This window comes from Eulemur rufifrons, chromosome 7, assembly GCF_041146395.1.
Source record: "Eulemur rufifrons isolate Redbay chromosome 7, OSU_ERuf_1, whole genome shotgun sequence".
Classification (NCBI taxonomy): Eukaryota; Metazoa; Chordata; class Mammalia; order Primates; family Lemuridae; genus Eulemur; species Eulemur rufifrons.
Window position 1 is genome coordinate 143,596,443 of NC_090989.1, and position 27,236 is coordinate 143,623,678.

The 27,236-nt window shown below is 40.4% G+C and overlaps 1 protein-coding gene across 1 annotated transcript in view; it reads right to left on the reverse strand.

The window, feature by feature from the left end:
• Window positions 1–27,236, reverse strand: part of TRANK1 (tetratricopeptide repeat and ankyrin repeat containing 1) — a 73,459-nt gene that overhangs the window by 25,101 nt on the left and 21,122 nt on the right. Inside the window, exons 8-13 of the mRNA XM_069475502.1 lie at window positions 21,082–21,252; window positions 11,234–11,395; window positions 8,135–8,389; window positions 6,343–6,519; window positions 2,821–5,703; window positions 253–452 (exon numbers count right to left, since the gene is read on the reverse strand). Coding sequence (XP_069331603.1) covers window positions 253–452; window positions 2,821–5,703; window positions 6,343–6,519; window positions 8,135–8,389; window positions 11,234–11,395; window positions 21,082–21,252 — 3,848 coding nt within the window. The remainder of the gene's footprint in view (window positions 1–252; window positions 453–2,820; window positions 5,704–6,342; window positions 6,520–8,134; window positions 8,390–11,233; window positions 11,396–21,081; window positions 21,253–27,236) is intronic.

The window sequence follows — 27,236 nt, forward strand, 5'->3', positions numbered from 1 at the left end:
ACAAAAACCTGGTAAAGTTCAAACTGTTTCTACAGAAGACAGGTAATGTCTTTAAAGAGAAATGGTCAGCATGAACTTGGTCAGCCAGACCAGTGGAAATAATAAAACAATTATTCCCTCACCCATCTTGGAACTCACCCATTCTCCAGCAGGGGCTATTGAATTCTACCTTGTGGAATAAGCCTACTCTCAAACCTTTTTTCAATTGCAAACTGCCTTTGATTTCAAAATATACAATCCGAAGAAGTTTACCTGGTGGGCTCCAAATTCAATGGGCTGGGTTTTCCTTTTATTCCCTCGTAGCAAAATTGCCAAGTCGCTTACACTACAAGACTCTAGGACAGTTGGTTTGGGACCATCAAAGAGGCCAGAATCCCTTGGAAGGCGATCAAAAGATTCTGGGAAATAGAACTGAAGTAAGTCTACTACTCCAGATGCCAGATTGAGGATTCCTGGGATAAAACAAAAAACCTATGTCAGATATTGTATAACATGGTTGAGTTTTTCGGTTATTTTGGGGGTGGGGGATGGTTTGGGTTTTTTTGTGAGAAGCAGATTTGGGGGATGTATGACAGGATGTATGACTGCAAGACTATTTCCAGTTTCCACCGGATTATCACTGTAGCCCCAAGCCACACTACTATGGGTGCAATGGGTGAAGGCAGAGATGTGCTGCTATGCTCAGAGGGTTTTGTGGGATCTCATTCCCAACCTATATTCATATTAGAGAAAATTACCTCACAAGGAAGAGTCAAGGCAGAAATGTAATCTAAACAATTAGATCTCATATAAGGGGCTATTATAGCCTATTGTAAGAAAACAAGAATTACCCTGTCCCCTTCTCATTGGTGCTTACAGCACAACATTGCCATGGTAACAGTAGTGCTGAATATTAGCCGGGGACAGCAACCAAGGCCTCTGTCACCCCTTTTCTATCAGGTTTATACCCAGTTGAGAGAGGACTACACTAAGAAAAATTGTCAGAGCAGGAGAGATTTTCCAAAGACCTTTTCTCCCTGGGTCCCATGCCTTCTCTAAGCCTAAAGTGATATTGATAGTGACATTCACTGAATGCCTACCATAAAATAGGTACCGTCATAAAAATCATCCTGTTTAATCCCCCCAAAACAAATCCTCACAACAACTCAGTGACACAAATGAGACAATCTCACTTTTACAAATGGATTCCAAGGTCTGATAAGTTAATGAACACCTCCAAGTGATGGAATTTGAAGCTGGATTGAATACAGATCTTCCTGGGTCTCTCTACTACTCTAAGAGGCCATGTGCCCTTTGCCTAATGCCCAGTAAAACACAATGGTCTAGGTAGAACACCATGAAATGGGCCTGTGTGTCCCCATTGCTATTATCAAACAGTAAAGATAAATTTTACTATCAAATACTACTATTATTAAAAGTATACAATATAAAGCAATCATGAGCACAAGTGGAAACTGCTGAACCTAAGCAAATCAACTGGTATTGTGGTCCCCTCCCCATCAAGAGGTAGCAAGGGCCAAAGATCTAGCTACATTAATGGAAGAATCAGAAAAGGGCATGAAAGTGTTCACTGCAGTGGAAAAACTGGAATCCACTTAAATGTCCTTCTAGGGGACTAGATAAGTCATTTTTGATAAAATCACAATAGTTCAACCATAGAAAGGAATGAAGTGCTAACACATGCTATAACATGGATAAACCTTATAAACATTATGCTAAGTGCAAGAAACCAGACACAAAGGCCACATAGTGTATGATTCCATTCGTATGATATGTCCACAATAGGAAAATCCATAGAAACAGAAAGATGAGTCATTGCCATAGAGTGGGAGGAGGGGGGCAATGAATAGTGACTACTATGGTTATGGGGTTTTTGGGGGGTGGTGAAAATGTTCTGGAATTAGATAACAGTGATGGTTGTACAACCTTGTGAATATACTAAAAACTACTAAATTGTGCATTTCAAATCAGTGAATTTTTTGCTACGTGAGTCTCAATGTATGGATTAGAGTTCCACATTATCAATATGTTTATGAAATCTCAAAAAACATTAGGCAAAAATCCACAGTTACAGAAGGATATGTCAGGCATGATCCCATTAGATAAAGTTTCTAAATATATAAAATAATACTCCACACTCATCATGGCTATTTGTAGGACATAGGAGGTGAATTTGTTATTATCTATAAACTATAATGAAAATATTCTGGCATTGGTACCATGTTATTTAAACCCTTTGTGCCTCACTTTCCTCCTTTGTAAAATGGGACTGATGTCTACCCTGTAGGGTTGGTGTGAAGATTAAGCACAGGTGCTATATGTAAACTGCTTAGCATCATGCCTGGCACAGAGAAGGGGCATAACTGAGATATAAATTGAAAGCATCTGAATGTGTGTTAGCTCCCACTATCTCCCAATCCCCTTTGTTTTGTTTATCCTTGTGAGAAAAGCTGCTTTAAAAATTAATGACTTGTAACTTGTATATTACTTTATATAGAATAAGCAAGTATTTCCAAAGTTTTTAAACAAAAGTTCTCAAGCAGTTTAAGTGTTCCCTTGAAATGTTTTCATGTCATGGTAAGCTCCTTAAGATAGAATTACTTAAAGCTCCGTTTCTACCCAAACAAAGATTGAATTATCAACTTAGGAATGAGCGGTAGCAAAATCATAAGATAGCTTGACTATATTTACTAACAAACCCCAAAATACTACCCTTACTTCAGCTGTAAAAACCTAACAAGAATTAGCCTGCAGCTTCAAAAGTAGCCCAAGGTCTGTGTCAAAGCACCACCAGTAAGCGAGCCCAAGGCCTGGACCTACCCGAGTGGGACCTGTAATTCTGGTACAGCTGGTGGATCTTCTTGGGCTTCCGGACAGCACACCGCTTGTCTACGGTGTTTCTGCTGGCGTAGTGGAACAGAGAGCGCAGATCACTGAAGCGGAAGGCCACACCCTTCATGATGCTCTGGGCTGTGTCCCCGGTGAGGAACATGGCATTGGGGTCGTTGATGCATTTCATCAGCAGTGCTAGCTCAGCTTGAGTAAAGTCCTGAATCTCATCACCGTAGAGCTCGTGGATGGACCATGGGAGTACCTTGAGCTTGGACAGCCTCCGAGACAGGTTATACAGAACATCTTCTTCATCAAAATAACCTTTCTGGGATCTGATTTGCTGATATACACAAAAAAGACTATAGATTTTGCTCCGGTCTTCCTTGAAATTGGGGGACCGTTTCCTCCCTAATTTCTTATATGCTTCTTCAGTGAGTCTCCCCTGGGGACAGCTGAGGGCCTCAAAAGAACCCTTCAAAAAAGATTTTATTTCTTTCCAAATCAGTGCAGGGTTGTAGGAGGTCTTCCCTTTGACCATTTTGGGCCATATTTCATTGGTGAACACCTCAAATGTCACATACACCCGGGGATCGCTGTCACCTGCGCGTATTTCTGCAGCTTTATCCTCCTCACTGTAGTCCCCATCCACCTCAGCCTCTTCTTCGTCCTCTTGCCAATTGGGAATGGGCAACTCTTCCTGCGTGGACCATCCTACAATGGTTCTTTTCAAGCTTCCATCTTCATTTCTCAGGAAAAATGGTTTTGGCAGAGAAGCATCAAGCAGGAGGAGCAGCTGTTTTGAAGTGACAAACAGAGGAAAGTTCTCATCCCTCAGGTCCTGGAGTTTGTGAATGTTGGGTTCCAGTGGTCTGTAGTGACTAGTAGCCTTGGTAGACTTCGAAAGCTCAATGAAATTCCTTTGTACCTCCTGGCACAGGACGTGGTTCTTGGTCACGAAGATCTGATGTAAATGCTCCAGCTGGTGGGGATGTCCTGGTGCACATACTTCTGCTGCTTGGCTGACCCCAACTGGCTCCATACCAGCTCCCCCGGCACAGGCTTTGCTCTCCTGTTCCTCATCTATGCTGTCTACTGTTTTCTCTTTGATGGAAACTTCCTCTTCCTCATCCTCTTCCTCCTCCTCCCCACCTGGACCCTCTTTTCCAGGTTCCACTTCCAACCTTCTCTTTGGTAAGATCTGTTTGTCCAGTAACGGGCTGCCTGCCTGCTCAGCCTTTTCCCAGTAAATGTGGAATTTCTTCCACAACCTGTATAAGCAGCAGGTTGTCTTCCCAGTGCCACTCCGCCCAATGAGGATGATGGGCTCCAGCGGCCTGGGGTTGAGGTCAATCACCGCATACTCCAGCTCACCCACCCGGAAGGGGTACTCCACTGTCGCTGTCATGTCATTGAGGATGTTGAAGGCCATGTTGGTGCTGAAGCTGTGGAACTTCATGATGTTATACTCTGTCTCCACTGCACTGGCTGGGGGAAAGTACTCGGGATCAGCATGCTCCCTGCTCTTCTCTGCCTCTGTGTCCTCCACATAGCAGCGGGGTATACGCTTTTGGATTTTCATGTTAGCTGACACCTGGCCTTTATTGATACCTTTCAGCTTCTTCCTCAGGACACAGGACAAGCCCCGGTTGTAGGCACTGCAAATAGCCCTGATGGAATCTGACAGTTTGCAGTGATCTAAGACGATGTCCCAAATCCGGATGATTTCTGTGTAGACTCGCCCCGACTTCTCCATAGAGTATGTGTTCCACTCTGTAGCAACGATCTTCTCTGGCTTCTCACTGCATCGAGGGGAGAAGTCGATAGCGAGCTCCCACAGCATCCGGGCTCCTTTGTCCAGCTTAGCTTCAAAGAGTTGGATGCTTCCTTTCAGGTGCTTCAATCGCTTCTGCAGGCCCTGGGTCCACTCACCATTCCCCAGCTGCTGAATAGCAAGGATAATTTTCTTCTTTATGACCTTGGTCATGACCTTACTGGACAGCTTCTTCAGCATTTCTGAAGTGCACTCAATCTCCCAGGTCATGTTATCAAAGTCCTGGAGACAAGCCTCGATCTCCTGCATGCTCCAGTCACCCTGATCATCACTGCCCTCCCTCTGTCTGTTACCAGCAGGAATGATCTGCGAGGCCCCAAAGCCAGCCTGACCATGTCCTTCCCCTGCCTCAGGGACAGCAGGATTGTGCCCAGTACAGTCAGAGCCCCCGGCATCCAGGGTTTGCTGGAGCTCATCTTTCTTTCCTTCCATGCCAGCTCTTGCCTCCAGTGGCTCAGAGCACTGGGGACAGTCCTCTGGGACAGATGTATCCACTTCAACCTTCTGAATCAAAACTGTGATATCCTGCACAAGGCGATCTCTCAGACAATGTGGCTCCTTCCTAGTCACCTGGGCATCTGGGAAAGTCTCCCAGCTGTCAAGGACTATACCTCCTTCAGATAAGGTTCTGAAAGTGGTGTTGCATGGCAGTGATTTGAATGAACCCTGGGACTTAAGCTGAGACATCTGACCAGGGGCAGCAGACCTCGGGAGTTTCCCCAGGTGAGCAGCAGAGTCCTGTCGGCCTCTCCGCCTGCTCTCCATCAGAGCTTTGTTCCAGGCCAAGAGTAAAGAGTCGGTCTTCTTAATCCGGTGCCGTGCATCTTTGCCCTCTTTGTTCTTCAGGTTGAAGTTGATGTCAAACTTTACCAGCAGGTCTATCAGCTTCTTGGTGCGTTTCAGCATGCCTTTCTGAAAGAGGATGTGCATCAGCGTATTCCCATTGCTATCCTGGATGTTGGGGTTGAGGTAGTAAAATTCGGTGGGATTGAACCAGAACAGATCCAACAGGTGACTAAGAAAGCTAAAACCGATGTCAGCTGAAAGACACAAACAAAACGCTGTGAGTGCTGAGCCACTCTTCTTGGGGGAGAACAGACCCTGGGTTTGAGAGACATGCCAGCCTGTGGCATCTCAGAACTCTGGACTCCCCAAAATATCTGATACGGATTAAATAACATGATGGTTCTCAAACAAGGGCAATTTGCTCCCCAGGGGACATTTGGCAATGTCAGAAAACATTTCTGATTATCATAACCAGGGTGGTGCCACTGACAGCTAGTAGGTAGAGACCAGGAATACTGCTAAATATCCTACAACACACAAGATAGCCCCTTACAACAAAGAATTATCCAGCCCAAATGTTAATAGTACCTCGAAATAGCCTTGTAATATTCTGGCAAGATCCTTTATGTCAGGATCCTTGAAAATGGCTTAAATGGAAAGTATTTGTCAGCTACCAAAGGCCAACTTTGGAACTTAAGAATTCTCAATCAGCCCACCCTCACCATTCACCATGATGGTCACTGCTTCCCATCACGATACAGGTGAAGGCCAGGAGATGTGGGCCTTTTTCAGATCATTTGTTTTCTCAAAAGGAAAGACCAAAAAGCATAGCATCAGTTCTAATATCCAGCTTCCCCTTCAAGAAAAAGAGCACTTATAAAACAAAGGCTTACCTTTGATATCTAGAAACATGTAGAGTGCTGCATGCAAAGGAGTATCACCTTCTGTTAGAGAAATACCACGGGCATCTGCACCCTTGGTCAGGAGAAGAAAAGCCAACTCAAAGTCCTTGCGTTTCAGGCACATGGCAAGCGGTCTCTCCTGGCTCTCCTGGAGACCCTCGGGTAAGGCTGGGAGAGGGCAGAGGGGAAGGGCACTGTGAGTGACACTCCTGTGCCGAGGCACAGCCTAGCTTGTCTGATGAGGGAGGGGCCACTTCGGCCATTCAGTTACAAGGGAAGAGTTGATGCAGACCTGACTTCCAAGATCCTCTGACCACCACACTTTCTGGGAGACAAAGGCTTCCCAGAGCCCAGCTCCTTCAAGTGCCCTGTGTGTGGGCCATGCCCCACCACCTCTCCAGCTCCCCATCTTGTCCCACCACAGGAGCACAGTTCTGACCATCAGCATTGCCTTGCAGTGAGGACAGGGCATGAGAATAACTGAAACCCCAATGCTTGCCTAACACCATACCTGACACAACTGGTATGAGCACACTTTCTACACCCTTGCTCCTACCCTCAACTTCCATCTTCCCTGATGCCTCTCCACCCCCACATCACCTTCCTATTAGCTCAGTCCACACAGCCCCTCTGCCCTGAGGCTCCCTGACCATCACCAGAAGGCAGACCCACCACTGCGGACCTGCAGCCCTCCTGCACATGCCTCCAGCGGCTGTACATTCACCTCTGTGGGCTTGGTTCCTAGCAACTGATCCTGGGAGGTGCTCTATAAGTGCTCACTGAATCAAGGAATAAAACAGGAATTCCAAAGCAGCTGTAGTTTCCAGGCAAAGGAAGTAACATGCCATGCAAGAAAGAGGTTTGAATAAATAAATTGGAGAAGCCACTCCATCTACCTTCTGAAGCCTGTGGGTGGAAGCAACACAGAAAGGCTTTGCACTGTGTATGGCACTTCGACGGCTGAGGACCAATGTGTTATTGCTCCTTATGAAGGCCATTTCCCCTTACAGGGCAGAGCAAGCAAAAAACCACACAGCCAAGGCACTATTTCAAAAGACTGCATACATTGACTCATTTAATATTCAAAACAAGCCTAAGAAAGAGGGACTATCATCATTCCTATTTTACAAATGAGGAGATAAAGGCATAAATAGCATGCCCAGGGCCACACAGTTTGTAGTGGCATTAGTGGAGGTGTGAGGGACGGGGTAGGAGAAAGTTGGTGTTTCTGATTAGTTTAAAAATAAAACTCAATCAAGCAAGATGTCTGCACACTCCAGATACAGACCCAGCCACGTAGGACTGTTCTGTTTAAAGCAGCAGATGCTTCCACCCACCAATTATTTGGCTGTTTCTTTAAAATCAAGCATCTCCAATCCTAAACTGTTGATTAGAAAAGAATGCCATAAGAGTTGACAAGGATACACACAGCGTATCCCGTGCAAGGAAAAGTCTAGCCAGAGGTCAGAAGGAGATGACCGCTGTGGGGTAAAACAGAGCCAAGGACCATCCACATACCTGATTTCCCCATACAAAACAAAAAGAGAAGTGGAGGGGAGAGGGGGAATAACTGGAATTCACAAAAATGCAGAGTTCCTATGGGGAAACTCACTCATGGGGCAGTAACCTCCACTATTGTTTCAAAACAAGAAGATACAGGTGAGAGAATGAGGTAGAAAGTCATGGTGTCTCCAAAAGCAGAGGAAAGGCAGGCAGTGGCCTGGACTCCCCCGTCTGGACACCTTAGACCATTCTCCAGTGCTTATCATCTAGTCATTCTCACCTCCACAGTCTATCAGGCAGCTCAGGAGCTGAGTCTTCCGCTTGTCCCAGGCGCTGAGGTGGGGGATGATGGTACAGATGTCTATGTCTGACAAGTTGCAGTCTTTGATGAGGCAATCTCGAAGTGGCGGCTTCCCGCTTACTTTGCCAGTCAGTAGCAGAAGCACTTCTGGCCATTTCTGTTTTTCCAGTAAGAACTTGACTAAGGTATTGGCACAGTCTCGATTAATGTCACAGACCAGGCCAGGAGGAATTTCTTTAAAAATAAAAATAAACCACATTCCAAAAATATTCATATGATTTCTCTTCCACCCTCAACTACATCCATACATAATTAACATGGATTACAGGTCAATATTTTTAAGCACTGAGGAAACTATAAACAATTAATTACTTTGGGCATGTTAGGTAACCACTTGTGAACACCAGTGTAAGCACTGACCATGAGACCTCTTGAAAAAGTTACAAATGCCCTATAAAGAGTACAGAGCCCTGCCCAGGGGAGAGCAGATGATAACTGTGTCTTAAGGCAGAATATTTGAGTTTTGGGTATTCTATTGAGATCAAAAGGGTAAAAGCCTGACTTAAATTTTGTATATTGACAGTGTGTCCTGCTTAGTAAACACTGAAATACAGGGAGATGCCACAGAATAATTAAAAAGTTGAGAGTTGTGGGTTAATGGTTACAGGATGGTTTACACCTCAATTCTTAATTTTTTATCACGATATATGAGTGTTTCCATCTGATCTTTGATGTCCAGAGACAGAATAACTGTTACTCCATTTCATAATGCTGGTGAATCTTAAGGGTAGAAAACTTTTTAAATAGATCTTCAGTAAGAAGATGGTCAAATTTAACAAATAAAAATATAGGATGCCAGTTAAGTTTGAACTCCAGACGAACAACAAATAAAATTTTTATGTAAGTATATACATGAAATATTTAGGACAGATTTATACTAAATTATTCATTGTTTCTCTGAAATTCAAATTCAAATTCAAATTCAACAATACAAATACAATTCTGTATTTTGTCTGGCAACACTACCAGTAAGAAAGCAGGCAGGGAGAGCAGAAGAGGAGAAATCAAGGATTATCTAAATAAGAGCAACCTGATTTGCATTTGCTAGTTTTTGCTTCCCATCCTTTGCTAAGTTTTCTAAAATGAATATTCATTTTAATATTCAAAATATTCATTTTAAAATAATAAAACATTAAATATAGGCTAGTCTATCATCTTATTTTAACAGGAATAAGAATAAAAGTATAAACGGCAAACTTTTAAAAGAGGCATTTGCAATTTTTGTTCCCTAGGATCTATTTGCTCATCTTTTTGTAACAGCACTCTCTGTCAAGGTAGGATGGGACAGGGAAGCACATAATTTGGACCTAAGCCAATCAAGACTCTCCATCCCCCTGACCACAGGTATTGGTTCAGAGGTACACACTGTAATCAAAAGTGAAACCTATGATATTTATTCAAACCGCTGAGAGAGAGATGGAGCCACAAGTCTGGAAATGCTGCACAAGTCATAAATTAGAATCCTCATTTTCATCTCCACAGAAAGTCTGAGATGGAAGACAAGCAGAGGATAGCTGAGTTGAAAGATGGGAGATAATGTGTCCTAGTGACATCGGTTAGATACCTGAAGCCAGCTTTACCTGAAACTAGCTCTGGCATTTCTATTATGAGAGTCAAAAAAATGACTTTTGCCAATGTAAGCCATTTGAGTCTGTCACTTCCAGTAGAAATAGCTCTAAAATATCCAACCCTATGGCCAATTAAGGATACAAAGAGGAGAGAAAGGAGAAAAGTAAATAGCGAAAAAAAGAAGAATCTGGTAGATTAGAGACCTACTCAACTCTGGAAGAGAGTTGGGGAAAAGATCTTCAGTAAAGATACAAATATGGAATAGAGAGGAAAAGGAAAGTAACCTAGGCAAAGTGAGAGAAAGAAGAACCCACACCAATACCCTACAGAGAAACAGCGAAAGCATGGGAACACAGACCAAAGACACAAAGGACATTCAGAAGTAGCATTCCCATCTTGTGGGCTTTGTGAGATTGTTACCAAATACCAACAAGTCAGGTTTTATTTTCACAACCCTAAGGATAAATACAGACAGTCTTCATGGGTCATGAGGCAAATGGAACCAAAGGCTCCCTAGATGTAGTTTGCACATATTGTCTGTATCTAATAGATCCCATCCAAGGTGGCCCCATCCTAGAGTCTTTTATCTTTGTGCTTTGTGCTATTTATCTTTGATCCATCCTTATCCAAGAAAACAAGGCCAGTCTGACAATCTAGCCTCGTCTCAACCTACCCTAACAGCTAATGAGTATTAGCATTGTATACACAGGATGTTGGACTAAGTGTTCTGCATCCATTATCTTATGATGTTAGTTCCCCAGCCAAGGCAGGGGGGATGAAGAAACTGAAGCATAAAGAGGATAATTAATTGGCCCAAGGTCACAGATCTGGTAAGTGGTGGCACCAAAATTCAAATGCTAACTCTAAGCCTTAAATACTTTCATCTGCTGTATACCCTGAAAAGTATTTTTGGTTCCTCTGGCCATGGCTTCATACATTCTTTGTAAAATTGAGACATTTCAGCCTTATGTCAATTTCAAAAAAAAAAAAAAAAAAAAAATGCTAAATTTCACCTACTTAGGATTTCTGGAATCTTCCCTAATTATCTAAATTTTGTCAGCCAAAGTCCTTTTCTAGAAGTTTCCTGATTTCCCCATAATGAAAAAAAAGGAACAATTCTACAATAACTTTATTCTCCGATATGAGCCAGTATCTATAGTAGAGACAGAGATCTGTGGTATTTAAAAAATGACAGTATATACAAAGAGTAACTCTAGTAGGATACAGTAAAAACTAGTAACAAAGGTTACCAGGGGGTGGGATTTAGAGACTGAAGTTCAGGAGTACATAATACACTTTTCACTGAAGAATATTCTGTGCTGTTTGAATGTTTTACATGTGGATACATTACTTTTATTTTTAAAAATTAATTTTGAAAAAGTTACTAGAAAAGAGTTTCAATGGACATAAATCATCTTTAACACAACTGAATGTTGTGAAAAACATTACCTTGCAGAGAAGAAAGAAGGAACAAGAACCTCTGAACTACCTCTTGCTTCAGAAAGTTTTGATGCCATAACTGGTTTCCTGAGTTCATGTACTTCACCAGCCGCTCCAAGGCCTTCCTGAAAATGTCGCTCTCACTAATGGGCCCATCGCCATTGCTGAGTCCTACAAAACAGCACCAGGTGATGCTTCCGAATACAGAAATTGCAGTTGCAGTAGATCACAAAAATAACCACAATTCTTCACCCCTCCAGATATCCCCATGCTTTGCAATGTGACTTTGCTGCTCCTCCCATCAAGAAGTGATTCTGGCCTGGCTTCATGACTTGCTGTGACCAACAGAATGCAGTAGATGTGATTTTTTGTGCTAAGAAGCCTTGTATAGGTCTATTGGCTCTCTTGAGACACTGGCCTCTACCATGTGAACAAGGCGATGGCCTGCTGAGAGATAACAGACAATACAGAACAAAGAGAAATCAGCCTAATTGTCCAAACTGAGGCTGCATAAAAGTGAAAGAACCCAGCAAAGACTGCAGATACTTGAAGGAGGTCACGTAAGGCCATAAGAACAGCCCAGACAAAATTGCTGACCTGCAAGATCATGAGCTAAATAAATGCTTGTTGTCTTAAGCCACTAAATTTTGGGGGTATTTTGTTATTCAGCAGTATACAATTGACAGAACAATTCAGGGAGTGATGGCAGGAAGATAGCTTAACACAATGGCAACATCCAACGACGTGCCAGCCACTCAAACTTCTATGGCTTATAGGCAAGTGTAAAACATCAAGTTAGTAAGGAGCCATCTCTCTGGCTATCAAAGGAAAAACAGTATCCCCTTGGTTCAATTTATTTAAGAAAGTAGTCATGTCAGGATGAGAAAACACCTACTGATAAATTGTTAAAAAAGGACAAACTATTTGGTATCAGATTATACACTTAAAAAGCATTCTTATTTAAAATGGAATCTTACTGAAAAGATAGGGGAGCAAAACTGGATTATTTTTTTCCACACCAAATGAAAAGCACCTGGCCCACAGTAGAAGGGCTATCATGGTTGTGAAGAGATGAATGAATATTCAATGTCATGCTCTACCACAGTGAGAACACTTTAAAAGAGATGGACTTTGGAAAATGGGAAAGAAATTAAAAGTATCCCATCTTTATTCAGGTTCCCCAGCAGCAGACCCTAAGTCAAGGATTTTTGTGCAAGTAGTTTATTAAAAAGAGGAATACCACTAAGGGAGTAGGGTAAGTAGGATAGGGGTGGGTGAGGCAGCCAAGCAAGCGTGTGAGCTCCAGCAAAGTCCCACAGAGGGTGGCCTCAGCCTGACCCTACAGGGAAGCTCTGGAGTATGAGTCACACCTCATAGTTGCCCCCATGCAAGGCAAGGGAAATGGGCTTTCATATGGACTCACATCTATCAATCACTGACTACAGGCTGCTTTGGAAGAATGTAAATTACCAGGCACTTCTGGTTTGAAGGAGCATGAACAAAACAGTCTTCATAAGCCCAAAGACATTCCCTTGAGAATAAGCCTTAGGTGCTGGCTTTTCAAAGTGAAGGCACACCAATTATTAGGGAGCACAAAGAAATGGTAAAAGGGATTCAAGGAGATCCAGAAAGAGCTCCATTATCTGCTACATCTTCTGATCACACATCTTCTGATCACATTTCAACAAATCAAGTCAGAATGGCCAAAACATACACTTACTCACTTCTAGGGCAAACATTCATTGCTCTCTCTAATCAACAGAGCTTCAGGTGCCAGGCAGAAACAGGATCCACTATCACAACAACCTCCAAAGAGAAAATGATAACCATTTGGCAAAGGAAGATCCACATCACCTTAGCTGGAAGCTCACTCTGAGATGAAAAATGTGTGGTATAACAATATCTGGCTTGTACTCCTGGACTGTGCCCTTCCACCTTCACCCTAAAATAACTATGAATACACAAAAAGCAATGAAAATTCACAGCACAGAAAAAATGGTACCCTGGGTAAAGGAGAAACTTCCTTCAGTATCAAGCTGATGGAAACTTGCTGCTTGTCCCCCTGCACCATGCCACCAAAAGTTTTTCGGAAATATCATTCTTTCCACGGGAAAATTAGTTTAGTATAAAAGTCACATGAAAATAAATAGAAATGTACCAAGTACAAGAACACAGACAATTAGATGCAGCTGTATAATAAATACATGATTACATGGTTCATACTAGTTAAGAAGGCAGCTATAGATCAGAGAAAGCTCCAAACATCAGGAAAGAAATCAAAGAATGACATAGAAGGAAAGTTGCTAAATACTGACAAATGGTATCCCTGAGTAAGAAGGCTGTGGGTGATTTATTTATTTCACTAAACTTTTCTGGCTTTTTTTCTAAATTTCCTGTAAGCTTAATAAGAGACAAAAGAAACATCAGGATACAAAATTGCTTATACATTACAATCACAGTTTTTTAAAAGATGACTATGTAAGTACTAAACAACAATAAAAGATTGAATAAAAATATGCCAAAGTGCAATTACAACAAATTTTGTTGTTATATAAAACTATATTTTTACAGATTTTCTACAGTGATCCTACTTAGCAAATACCACAGGTCCTCGAATAACATTTCATTCAATGTCATCTCATTGTAACACTGATGAGAAAACAAATCAATTCCCAGCAAAGGCCACTGTGTGGAGTTTGCACATTCTCCCCATAGTTGTGTGGGTTGTGGGTTTTCTCTGGGTACTTTGTTGCCTCCTACACCCCAAAGATGTGCATGTTAGGTGAACTGGTGTGTCTAAATTGCCCCAGGATGAGTGAGTGTGAGTAAATGAGGGAAGATATCATATTTTCTAAGCATCCTTTCTGTTAGCATACTCAGACTCTTGAGCGTAGGCTAGAAAGTGATGGCACATAGAACAAACTTAGCTTGAAAAGTGTGTGTGTCTTGAATATAGTTTTGCCATGTTTTTAAAACAGCAGAAATCAAAACGAAATGAAATCAGTATGTTAAAGAGATATCTGCATTCCCATGTACATTGCAGGATTAATCACAGTAGCCAAGATATGGAATCAATCTAAGTATCCATCAATGGATGATTGAGTAAAGAAAATGTGGCGGGGGGGGGGGGGGGGGGTGTGTGTAGTAGAATACTATCCAGCCTTTAAAAAGACGGAAATCCTTTCATTTGTGACAACATGGATGAGCCTGGAGGACATTACGCTAAGTAAACTAAGCCAGGCACAGAAGGACAAATACCACATAATCTTACTTATATGTGGAATCAAAAAAAGTTGAACTTACAGTAACAGAAAGTAGAATGGTGGTTACCAAGGGCTAGGGGGCAGGGAATATCAGGGAAATGTCTGTCAAAGAATACAAAATTTCAGTTAGGAGGAGTAAGTTTAAGAGATCTAATGAACATGGTGACTATAGTTAATAACAATGTATTGTATTCTTGAAAATTGCTAAGTAGATTCTAAATGTTCTCACCACAAAAAAATGATAAGTATATGAGGTAACAGATACGTTAATTAGCTTGATTTAGCCATTCCACAATGTACCTGGAATAACATTCCTGGAGTAACTGGTCCTCAAAGTCATTTTTGTTTTTGTTTTTTGTTTTTTTTTTGAGACAGAGTCTCACTCTGTTGCCCGGGCTAGAGTGAGTGCCGTGGCGTCAGCCTAGCTCACAGCAACCTCAAACTCCTGGCCTTAAGCGATCCTACTGCCTCAGCCTCCCGAGTAGTTGGGACTACAGGCATGCGCCACCATGCCCGGCTAATTTTTTGTGTGTATATATATTTTAGTTGTCCATATAATTTCTATTTTTAGTAGAGACGGGGTCTCGCTCTTGCTCAGGCTGGTCTCGAACTCCTGACCTCGAGCGATCCACCCGCCTCGGCCTCCCAGAGTGCTAGGATTACAGGCGTGAGCCACCGCGCCCGGCCCAAAGTCATTTTTGTTCAGTGTCATTTTGTTATAAACATTGATGTCTCACCAATGTCTCTGCGGGGTTTGCACATACTCTCCTTGTCTGTGTGAGTTTCCTCTGAGTACTCTGGTTTCCTCTCACATCCCAAAGATGTACACATTAGGTGAATTGTTCTGTTTCAATTGTCCCAGTGTGAGTGAGTGGGGGGGGGGGGGGGGTCCTGCAATGGGATGGCTTCCTGTCCAGGGCTGCTTCCTGCCTGGTACCCTTACCTGCTGGTAGAGGCTCTGACTACCTAAAATCCTAAACTGGAATCACTGGGTAAATAATTATCTTACTTGTTTGTATTAAACATTCTTAAATGTAAATATTGCTCACATTTATTTCAATGTTTAATATTAGAATTGTTTTGGTCTTTATAAGTTTGGTAATGTTTTTGGGAGAGGAAATATGCTTTAGGAACTTAACTCTTGTTTATTTGTATCAGTTAGCCAATGATAAAACTGGTTTCATCATGTGTCATTTTGCTTAAAGTTGAAGTTTCCCACTACCTATCGACATCTTTCTAGAAGAAGTTAAGTGACAACTCACTGTATATATAAGCAGATTTGACATTAAAAATTAAAAAGATCTAGCTGGGCATGGTGGTTCTCACATGTAGTTCCAGGTACCTGAGAGGCTGAGGTGGGAGGATCGCTTCAGGAGTTCAAGGCTGCAGTGAGCTATAATTGTGCCACTGTACTCCAGCCTGGGTGACAAAGCAAGACCCCATCTCTTGAAAAAATAAAAACAAGATCTTCAGAAGTTACAGCAGTGTTTGGAAGTATCAGAAAATAGAAACAAACCATTTCAAAAAGAGAGATCTCATTTTCGCCCAAAATCTCTCAAGCTATAAAAGGCAAAAAACTCTTAAGTTTTATTATATATATTTTTATCAATTTATATCTATATACTCATCCTATTTTTATAAAAGAAAATAAAAATGTATAACCCTAAATGCATGTAATAAAACTAAATTACAAAAACCACAAATAATTTTTATAGTAGGTGAGTTTATAGAGAATTTTTTCCTATATTTCATAAATTTTCTTAAAAATATTGGTTTTATTAAAAAAAAAAAACGATGATGAACATCTTGTAAGTTAATACCCCATGCCTGCATATACTGAAAACGAGCATCACCCTGGTGCTGAGCACAGAGCCGAAAGCAGCTAGCTCCCCACTAGAGGACCAGAGAAAAGGATTCAGAGGCCTGGATTTGAGCACACTCGAAGAAAAGGCCAATCACTAGTGAATCAGAGAGAAGATCACAAACAATTGTGAAAAAAACAAAGGCTCCAATCTTGCTGTTCTTGGTCCTAAGGAACAAGCTGACTAGCAACAGCAGCTAAAGAAAGTGGACATGTTGCCATCTGGTGGTGACCATGAAAGGCGGGTAAAGACAGTTCTATAATCTTGACTATTTAGGATTAAAGCCTTGGTCCTCAAAGTGGTTCCTGGCACCCCATGGCAGCTGGTAAGAAATGAATAATCCCAGGTCTCACGTTGAACCTGCTGAATCAAAATGTACATTTTAAAAGGCTCCCAAATGATTTGTATGCATGTTAACTTAGGGAAGCACTGGTTTAGAGAACAGCAGAAATCTTCAGCAAGACCCTTTATTTCTCATCTAGATGCCAAAAGTAGCCCTATCCAAAGAGATCAGCAAAATGGGGTACAGCTACCTTCAGGAAGAATCATGGGAGAAAGCATCTTTTATCCTAGCCTATAAATTGGAATATTCATTCATCTAGGTACAAAACAACCCACGTCCTAATGGTGCTGTACTCAGGAACACAGATGTTAAAAAAAAAAAAAAATCATCAAGTCAGACTCCTTGGTCAGGAACAAGGGTAAAAACCCCCAGTAGCAGCTCTTTCCAGAGATAATGCTTCCATGGGTCCCTTTAACGGATGAGGATGGGGAGGGAATGAGGTCCACAAAAACAAAGTAGAGGCTGGGCACTCTGCCTCATGCCTATAAACCTGGCACTATCGGAGGCCGAGGTGAGAGGGTTGCTTGAGGCCAGGAGTTCAAGATCAGCCTGGGAAACATAGTGAGACCCTGTCTCTACCAAAAAATAAGAGGAAAAAAAAAGTAGATCCACCTTCATTTCCATGGCCCAGGGTCCTCTCCTTTGACTTCCCTACTGTCTTCTCAACTGCTACTCTGGATAGAAAGACCTTTTAGGGGATAAGGTCTAAAACTACACTGTCCCATACAGTGGCCACTAACTTAAAGTTAATTACAGAAAATTAAATTTCAGTTCTTCAGATGCACAAGCCATACACATTTCAACTGCTGAACAGCTACATGTAAATAACACGTATCATACCAGACAGAGTAGGTATAGAATATTTCCATCATCTCAGAAAATTATATTGCATAGAACCAGTCTAGAAAGATCCCCCAGCTCCACCTTAGGTTTTCAAGTTTGTGCAACTTGCAAAATCTTAGAAACAAAATGTATGCATACGACTCCATATAACCCTATGTAGGCATAAAGGAACAGTGATATTCAGTACATAATTCCATTCAGAGATCATTACATACAGAGATCATATTCAGACACTGACTTCTACAAGGGTTCCACTGCTAAGAGTACTTTGGGAAATATAGGAAGATTCTACCTTGCTAGCCCTTTCTGATTAACTGTCATCCTCTTCTTTTTAAATTTTTATTAGTTCTTTTCACTTTTAACTCAATGTTTTTCTGCAGGCTTATACTATTCCTCTAGCATGGCAAGAAAATCTTTGTGGTCAATGGTCTGGAAAACTTTAAAGTAATCAAAAATTCAACATGTCTACCGTGGAGTATCAAGGGCTTTAGACTTGACTGCACGCACTACCATCACAGGCTCCCCAGTGAGCTGAACGACAAGCCTGGGACGATGCACATTCCTCTCCTGCATGCTTTTCTGCCAAGCAAGTGTAGCTGAACTCTCATGAGAAATAAGGGGACAAGCTGAGATTCTACAGTCTCTTCTCTTGGTTCTAAACTCAGGCTCCAGATTTAACTGGCGAAGGAGAGACTAGAAGGAAGAGCAAGAACCCTGTCTCAGAAGATGAGGTGTTTTCTAGGATTAACAGATATTCAAAGATTCTACTATACAAGAAAACCAAACAAAATCAAAACTTTAAAAACTAAACAAAAATGAATGACTTACGCTAAAGACTGCAACACTAAAGGGACTATACACAGTATTTTAAGAATTAAGATTAAAATTAATAAAATATAAATTTGGGCTGGGTGCGGTGGCTCATGCCTGTAATCCTAGCACTCTGGGAGGCCGAGGCGGGAGGATTGCTTGAGCTCAGGAGTTCGAGACCAGCCTGAGCAAGAGCGAAACCCTGTCTCTACTAAAAATAGAAAGAAATTATATGGACAGCTAAAAATATATATAGAAAAAATTAGCCAGGCATGGTGGCACATGCCTGTAGTCCCAGCTACTCGGGAGGCTGAGGCAGTAGGATTGCTTGAGCCCAGGAGTTTGAGGCTGCTGTGAGCTAGGCTGATGCCACCGCACTCTAGCCCAGGCAACAGAGTGAGATGCTGTTTCAAAAAAAAAAAAAAAAAAAGATAAATTTGCAAGCAAATCAACCATTTTCTACCACTAATTAGTGGTCCTTTGTTGTCATTTTAAAACCTGGAGATTTATTGGCAAAGCAACCTGTTACTTTCGATTTCTCCATTTGTGGAAACCATCTGAAACCAAGATTACATGCACAAGCTCTCAGAAAGCATTTCACAATAGCTTATTAATAATATTACCTCACAGAAGACATCACAATTCCCTAAAACATGAGGTCGTTTACAAACTAAACATGGTATGTCACTCTTTAAAAGAACATCCAAAAAAAAAGAGGACTCTGCAAATACATTTCCTCATTCTTATGGTCTCATGGAAATGACAGAAGATATTTAAAATAAATAAATAAAATTAAAACATAAATGGGGGGATGGAGGGTGGGGAAGAAGTGTTTAAAAAGCAGCTTCTATCCCCAGCCTGTCAGACTGAATCCCAGCCCAATACACACCCCCTACAGGCTGCCTTCAACTGGCTGCCCACTTGCCCATTCAAGGGAGGGAGTGTTTCCAGGGAAACATATATAAATAACTGCAGGAAATGCACACTAGCCACCTACTAAATATTAATCAACCTAGTCCTTCAATCATAAATACAAACCATACAAAAAATCAGAAGACAATTAGGGGAAAGCAATAGCACAAAAAAGGCAAGAAGATGAGTCAACTAACTCCAAAAGTAACACAAATAATTCAGAGAAGAGAGGAGATAGTTTTTTTAATTCTCGTTAATTTTCTTAAATGCAATTCAAGATGTGGCAAATGTAAAACAAGAATAAGCTGTTACAGATAAGAAAAAATCAGAACAAGAAAGAGTTCTTAGAAATTAAAACTATGATTTGCCAAATTAAAAAATGTAGCAATGGACATGCTGAATTGCAAAAGGAAAAGCTAAAGACCAAGGGAAAGACCTGGGAAGAAGAAAGGAGATAAAGAATATTAGGAAGTAGAGAGACATGTATCATGAATTCAAGAAGCTCAACCATTTAGTAGTAATGGCAAAGAGAGAAAAGAGACCTTGGAAGGCAACAAATAATAGAAGATAATTTCCCTGAGCTAAGACAGATAGATTTAAAGGGATCAACAGGTACCAAGCAAGAAGAATGTAGATACATCCCAGGGAAATTTCAGAATTCCAAGGACAGAGAAAATCCTAAGAAAGGAAAAACAATGAGACTAACATCTGACTTCTAATCAGTAGCAATGGGGGCTAGAAGACAATAAAACAATTTCTTCAAAGTTGTGAGGAACAAGATTTATTTATATATTTAATAAATATAAAATACCAAGGACTGATAAACACACTAAAAAAGGCTGCCATTAAACTATGACATGTCACTGATTGTAAAAGACATTCCAGTTTCAACAATGTTAAAATATGAGAGAAATACAACTCACTATGGATGAAATACAATGCCTATATTCAGATAAATTATCAATCAATATGAGGATAAAATAAAGACATTTTCAAAAACTCCTTAAGTCCACTATTCACACCTCCTCCATAAAAAACTTACTTAAGTAGGTAATCTAGCAGATCAAGAAAGCAATCTATGCTATAACATGAGCCACAAGAGTCATATATGAGTGCAACTACAGGAAGCATAAAAATATCTATGTTTCATTAAACTGGGATGCTTAAAGGGTATCACATTTCAAGAGCAAGTTTTGGGGACATTTTAGTGATTCTGTTCTATGGGTCCAGTCATGTCACTAGTTGCAGAAAGAATTATATTTACATAATCATGCCACCATGCAAATGCCATTCACTGGTTTTCAATTTTTAGAATCTATCTAAAAATTGAAAACTTACAGTTAAGAAATAGAATGTTAATGATAAAAAATAACGTTACTAGACAAAATCCAATAAGTAGGACGGACACAGCCAAGCACTTCATCTTATATAGCAGAGTCTGTCAATCGATGCTGTCCCAAAGTGGTAAATCAAGAAATAGAGATATAGGTGTATATTAAATTATTGGCAGTAATTGTTTCTGAGAAGTAGGCATGATTTTTATGTCCTATTCTTTCTTAATGTTCTTCTTTTTTTTCTATGTGCATGCATGAAAAAAATTACCCATACTGTCCAAAGGTGGACATGGATAAGTTCCCAGAATGTCATAGATGCTCTCTAAATAAGAGTTGTCTCATTCTACCTTTCAAAAAAAGCGAAAAAGTTTTCCAAAGATTGGGAGGTCTCACTTCCATGAAGTGTGCCAAGAAGAAAAAGAGTGATTTGTATCTAATATCACAGAATCAATTTTAAGTCCCCCAAAAGTTAATCCACTGGAAGCTGTACCTGACAAGTCCATAGAACACATAGCCAGCTTTTCCAAGTGACTGTTGATTTTCTCGATGGCTTTGAAGTTCTTATTCCTCTTCAGGACATCCACAGCAGAGCGAGACTGTCCATCCAGCAAAGTGGGATCTGCTCCAAAGCGCAGGAGCATCTGCACATCCTCTGTTTGTCCTAGGGCAGGCCAAAATGAGAAGTGGGGATTGTCATGATTCCTTCCGTAAGGAGATGTCCCCATGAGTGCTCTTCTTCCCAGTTCCCTGCCTGAGCAGCCTGGAGTAAAAGGACCAGGGTCCCTCTGTTTATAGAATCTGAACTGCCAGGCTCGGGGCAGGCCACCCAACTCCCCTGAAGCAAAGAGTTCTGTGTGGAGCGGGAAGGACAATGGCTTTTAAAAGGTTCAGAAGTGCGCTCCTCTCTACCTTTCTCCCCTCTCCTTGGCAACAAGCTAGGAGAAGGGGAATCTGGTTACTAGGCAACAGTTACAGCTGTAAGGATAACGGCAAGCTGTGACTTCAGATTTCTTTATTCCCTAGAGAGGAAACAGAATATTCTTCCAGAAAAAAGCCCATATGGGGACAGGAGAAGAAAGTGGCAATTGCTTTGGCATCAGGAGTTTTTTATTGTCACTGTTACCACCCCTCCAGCCCCAACCCTCTGGCTGTCAACTCCATTTGCTGCTCTAATGTGTCTATTGCCAACCATTAAGGTATCTCTGTGATCACAGATACGACAATTTGCAGATTGAAACAGGTATATCCCTGGGGCTACCCCAAGACTTATGTAAGCAGAGAGAGTTAAATCAGTGCCTGATCTCCGACTTTCATACATAAGCTTTCCTAAAATTCACCTCCTGACAAGGCACCTTTATTCCAGGTATCATCCTGCTCATGGGGTTCTCCTTCCCCATCTCCCCAGTCACAAACTCTCCTCCCACTTTACAAAAATTGTTTTAAATAAAGTCATACTTCCTACCCATGGAGAATCCCACTGTGGTAGGCAGAATTCGCAGATGTGTAGGCACACCTTCTCCCTGTTATTCAATCAAACACTAACCTAAATTCTGCTGTGATGAGACTCTGCAAAAATAATTAAGGTCCCAAATCAGCTGACCTTAAGATAGGGAGATTACCTAGGTGGGCCTGACCTAATCATATGAGTCCTAAAGGTCAACATTCTAGAGGTCAGAGACGGAAGAGTTCAGAGATTGGAAGTATGAGAAGGAGATGCACAAGAAATTCTCCTCTGCTGAGGGAAATTCTCCTCTCTGAGAATATAGGGAACCACAGAACAAGGAATATGTGTGGCCTGTAGAAGCTGAGAGCAGCCCCTGGCTGCTATCCAGTAGGGATATGGGAACCTCAATCAAAGAACTGGATTCTATCACAACCATGTGAACTTGAAAGATGGCCTACAACTCCAGATGAGAACACAGCCAAAGCCAACATTCTGATTTCAGCCTTGCAAGACAATGACCAGAAAACTCAGAACACCATGCTTTATTACTGACCTATAGAACTGTGAGCTAATCAATGGGTGCTGTTTTAAGCCAGTAAGTATATGGTCATTTGTCACATAACATAGAAAACTAATATAATTACTACAGCACACTGCTCCAAAGGAGGTAAAAAGTCCTGACCTTCAGGGTATCAACCCAAGGGACAATTAAAACTAACTGATGCCTGCAAAGCCCCTTTAAAAGGCACTACAATCCACCACTTACTTACCTACTTCTAAAATTGTATTTTCATGTTTAATAATTATAGAAAATTTTGCCATATTTATGTTATTCAGATAAGCTATGCAGTAATAATTTTTGTACTAATTCAATCTAGAAAAAATTTAACCCTTAGAGCCTTACGATAACAGAAATGTTTTAAAAGTAGTTATACAAGTACATTTGTTCCAGAAGAGTATCACTGGATGACCTATAAGATGTTTAAGCATAAAATGTATTAGAGAAAACTTCTTTTAGAAAAGTAAATTGGAAATATGATCCAAAAAGAGGAATGCACAAGTTGAAATTTTTGACTATTAAAGAACTTGTACGTGATTTTTTTCTTTTTTTTAGCAATAAGAATTCTCAGAGACTAATGTCCATGCTTTTTAAAATGGATGTTGGAAGATACCAAATTTTTGTGGCATTTTATTATATCCTATTTTATACAAGTAAAGAAGATAACAGCTTTATTTTAAAATATCAACAGGTACAAAATCTAAAAATTACCTTTTCTTACAATTAGACTCACAGATAAAAAAAATTCTAGACGTCATTTTGAAAATACGTAAAGAGGTACACAGATTTTCAAAAATTCTTTAAGGGCACAAGGAAGCAAAATTTGAAGACCACTAAGAAATTAGACTTATTTTTTTGCCTAGTTTTTTGCTAGTTTTCCTGAGAACAACCCAGTTTTCCTTTGAGAAAGTACCTCTTCCCCCTCAGCCTACCTAACTTGATGGAATGAACAGCAAACAAGCCCGTCGCCACAACATCCTCCACCACTGCAGAAGCTCCAGGGACTAACACCTCACCAGGGTCTGGCCAATTAGATCATCCTATCCTCTGGCTGTCCCAAGCCTCACCAGGATCTGGCCAATCGAATCATTCCTCACCAGGATCTAGCCATTCAGATCATCACATCCCTCAAGCTCTGTCCCACCCCTCAGCTCCAGGGGTAACACCTGACCAGGATCCAGCCAGTCAGATCATTCCATCCTTCTGGCTCTGTTCCATCCCCACCTCCAGGGGTAACACCTGACCAGGATCCAGCCAGTCAGATCATTCCATCCTTCTGGCTCCAGTAATTGGTTCATAGAAGACATGTGACCAAAGTCGGTCACTAAGACATACCGGTAGGACTTTTACTGCAATACTGATTGGGACCAAGACTGACAATTTGGCGGAAAATAAGCCAGAAGGTTCTGGCAGCCTCAAATGAAAGAGAGCCTGCCTAAGAATAAACCTAACACGGAAGAAAACAGAGCTAAGAGGCAAGACAGATTTTTGAGGGCACCTTTGGAGTGAGCACCTACGCCCAACTCTGGACTCTTCAGTCAGATGAGCCAATAAATTCCCTTTCTTACTAAATCAGTTTGAGTGTCTATAGCTAGTAACCAAGACAGATGCAACTAGCCCCAAACCATCCTCACTTATTCAATTCTAGATGACCATTTTCTTGTCCTCCCAAGTCAAAGCTCCAGGCGTGTCCGTTCCCCAGACAGTGCGAATTGTACTCATCATGTAGGTATACACCCATCCCCTCCTCGCACCCCCCCTCCCCGAGTCAGCACCTTCAAGCATGACCATTCCCCAAATGGTGAGCAATGCACTCATCATGTAGGCATACACCCATCTCCTCCCCCCACTCCCCACCTCAGTCTGATACCGATTGGTATCATTCCCAGATGTGAATTTAGGTGATGATCAGGGAAACCAAATTTCTGGTGAGTACATGTGATGCTTGTTTTTCCATTCTTGGGATACTTCACTTAATATAATGGGTTCCAGCTCTCTCCAGGACGTAGAGAAAATAATTATACACTTTGTATGGAATCAGAGAAGACCCCGTATAGCAAAAGCAATTTTAAGCAATAAAAACAAAATGGGAGGTATTAATTTGCCAGACTTCAAACTATACTACAAGGCTGTGGTTCTTAAAACTGCCTGGTACTGGCACAAGTGCAGGGACACAGACCAGTGGAACACAACAGAAAAACACATATGTTTTTATTTGTACCTCATAAAATATTTACAGAAGAAAACGTAAGATATTAATAACATTCAATCCCCAGTGGCTAAAAGACAAAGGTAGGATAGAGACTCTCAGTATATACTTTTTTATTTTTGAATGCAGTATGTTTAAAATTAAAATTTATCAAAATAATGAAATGTACAAATCCTTCCAACAAGCAATTTCTCAACTAGGAAATCATCCTACAAATACATTCCCACTGATTCACAAAGATATGTGTAGAAGAATGGTCTCTGAGCATCATTTGTGATTGCAAAATAAACTAAAAAACATTCAAACATCCATGAGTAGCATATGGTCACAATAGAGAATTCTGTGAGCTGTTAAAAAAACAAAATAGCTATGCAGGTACTACTAGGAAAAGATGGCTAAGATACGTTGTTTAGTGAAAGAAGCAAGTTGCTAAATTGTTTTGAAGTGTTTGATTTTTTTTTTTTTTACTAAGAGCATGAACTTTCAATTTTTTTCCCTTTAAAATTTTTTTAAATGAGATATAGTTCACATACCATAAAATTCATCATTTTAAAGTATATAATTCAATGGGTCTTGGTATATTTATAAAGTTATACAACTATCACCATTATCCAATTCCAAAACGTTTTCATCGCCCCAAAAAGAAATCTTACATGCATTAGTAATCACTCCCCACTCCTCCTTTCCAAATCCCTGGAAACCAATAATCTACTTTCTGTCTCTAGGGATTTCTTTATTCCGGACATTTTATATAAATGAAATCTGCAATATGTAGCCTTTCGTATGTAGCTTCTTTCACTTAGCACTTCAAAGTTCATCATATTGTAGCATGTACCAGTACTTCCTTTTATGACTAAATAATATTCCACCAATGGATATACCACATTTTGTTTATACATTCATCAACTGATAAAGATTTGGGCTGTTTCCACTTTTTTGGCTATTGTGAACAATGCTGCTGTGAACAATCATATACAAGTTTTTGTTCTGGCATATGTTTACATTTCTCTTAGCTATATATCTATGTGCATATTCTTGGGTCTTATAGTAACTGTTTACCTTTTTTAGTAACCGTCAGATTGCTTTCCAAAGCAGATACACCATTTTTCTTACCCACCGGTAATGTATAAAAGATCCAGTTTTTCCACATCCTTGAAAATACTTGTCCTTGTCTATCCTTTTTTCATTTTAGCCACCCTGGTGGGTATGAAATGTACTTTAAATTTTTATACTAGTTTTTAGAAAGGTGATTCAAAGAAGCCTGCACATATGACTAGGCAAAGAAATGAATAGAACAAAAAATCCACAATTAGTGGCATCTCAAATCACTGAGGTCAAAATAGACTTTTAAATAAACAGTGCTGAGACAAATAGGTAGCCATCTGGAAAAAGATAAAACTAGATTCTTACATTAAATTCCAATGGACAGGGAATCTAAATGCAAAAAAATAAAGCCCTATAGGCACTAGGAGAAAATATGGGTGAATTTCTTTTTAACTTTGATATAGTAGGGAAAGACTTTCTAACTCTAACTCCAAATCTGGGAGCAATAAAAAAATAGATTGATAAATTTGACTACATAAAAAGAAAAAACTGCATAACAAAACAGATCAAAGTCAGAATATAACTGACAAACTGGGAGAAAATATTCATAATATATACTATAGATGATAATGAACAAAGAAATTTTTAAAAATTGAGGACAAAGGACCAAAAACCATATAGAAAAATGGAAAAGAAACAAACATATAATTCACAGAAAAGGATATAAAAATGATTCTCAAACACTTAAAAAAAGTTCAAACTCACACATTATTAGAGAAATGCAAAGTAAAACAACACTGAGATAACAATTCTTACCTATCAGACTGAAAAATTTTTTTAACCATGACAATAAATTATACGTTGTGGCTGTTATATGGTGTGGCTGTTGGGAGAGAGGCACCCTCATACGTCATTGTTAATGCAAATCAGTGCAACCTTCCTAGATGAAAACTTGACAAGATCTAACAAAACTACATATGTGTTCATGCCTTGAACTGATATGGAGTGATTTCCAGGAACTCTAAAGGTAAAATCCAAGTGCCAAAAAATATCTATACAATAATTCTTCATGTGAAAAAGAAGCAGATGTAAGAAAACACACATGTATCTGCTCCTTGCTGCAAAAGAAATCCAGGAAGAATAAGCCTGAAATTAAAGAAACTGATTTTCTACAGGGATAGATGGGAAAGGGACAGAAAGTAGGAGGAGATGGGAATAGGGAGGTGGAGTAGGGATGAGGAAGTGACACTTCTCTAAGTATATCTTCTTATAAAGTTCTGACTCCTATAATTACAGTAATGTTTCACATGCCCTTCACATACTCAAAATATAAACAAACAAAACCAGGCAGGATGTGGAGAGAATACTAAAATGGAATACAAACACTAA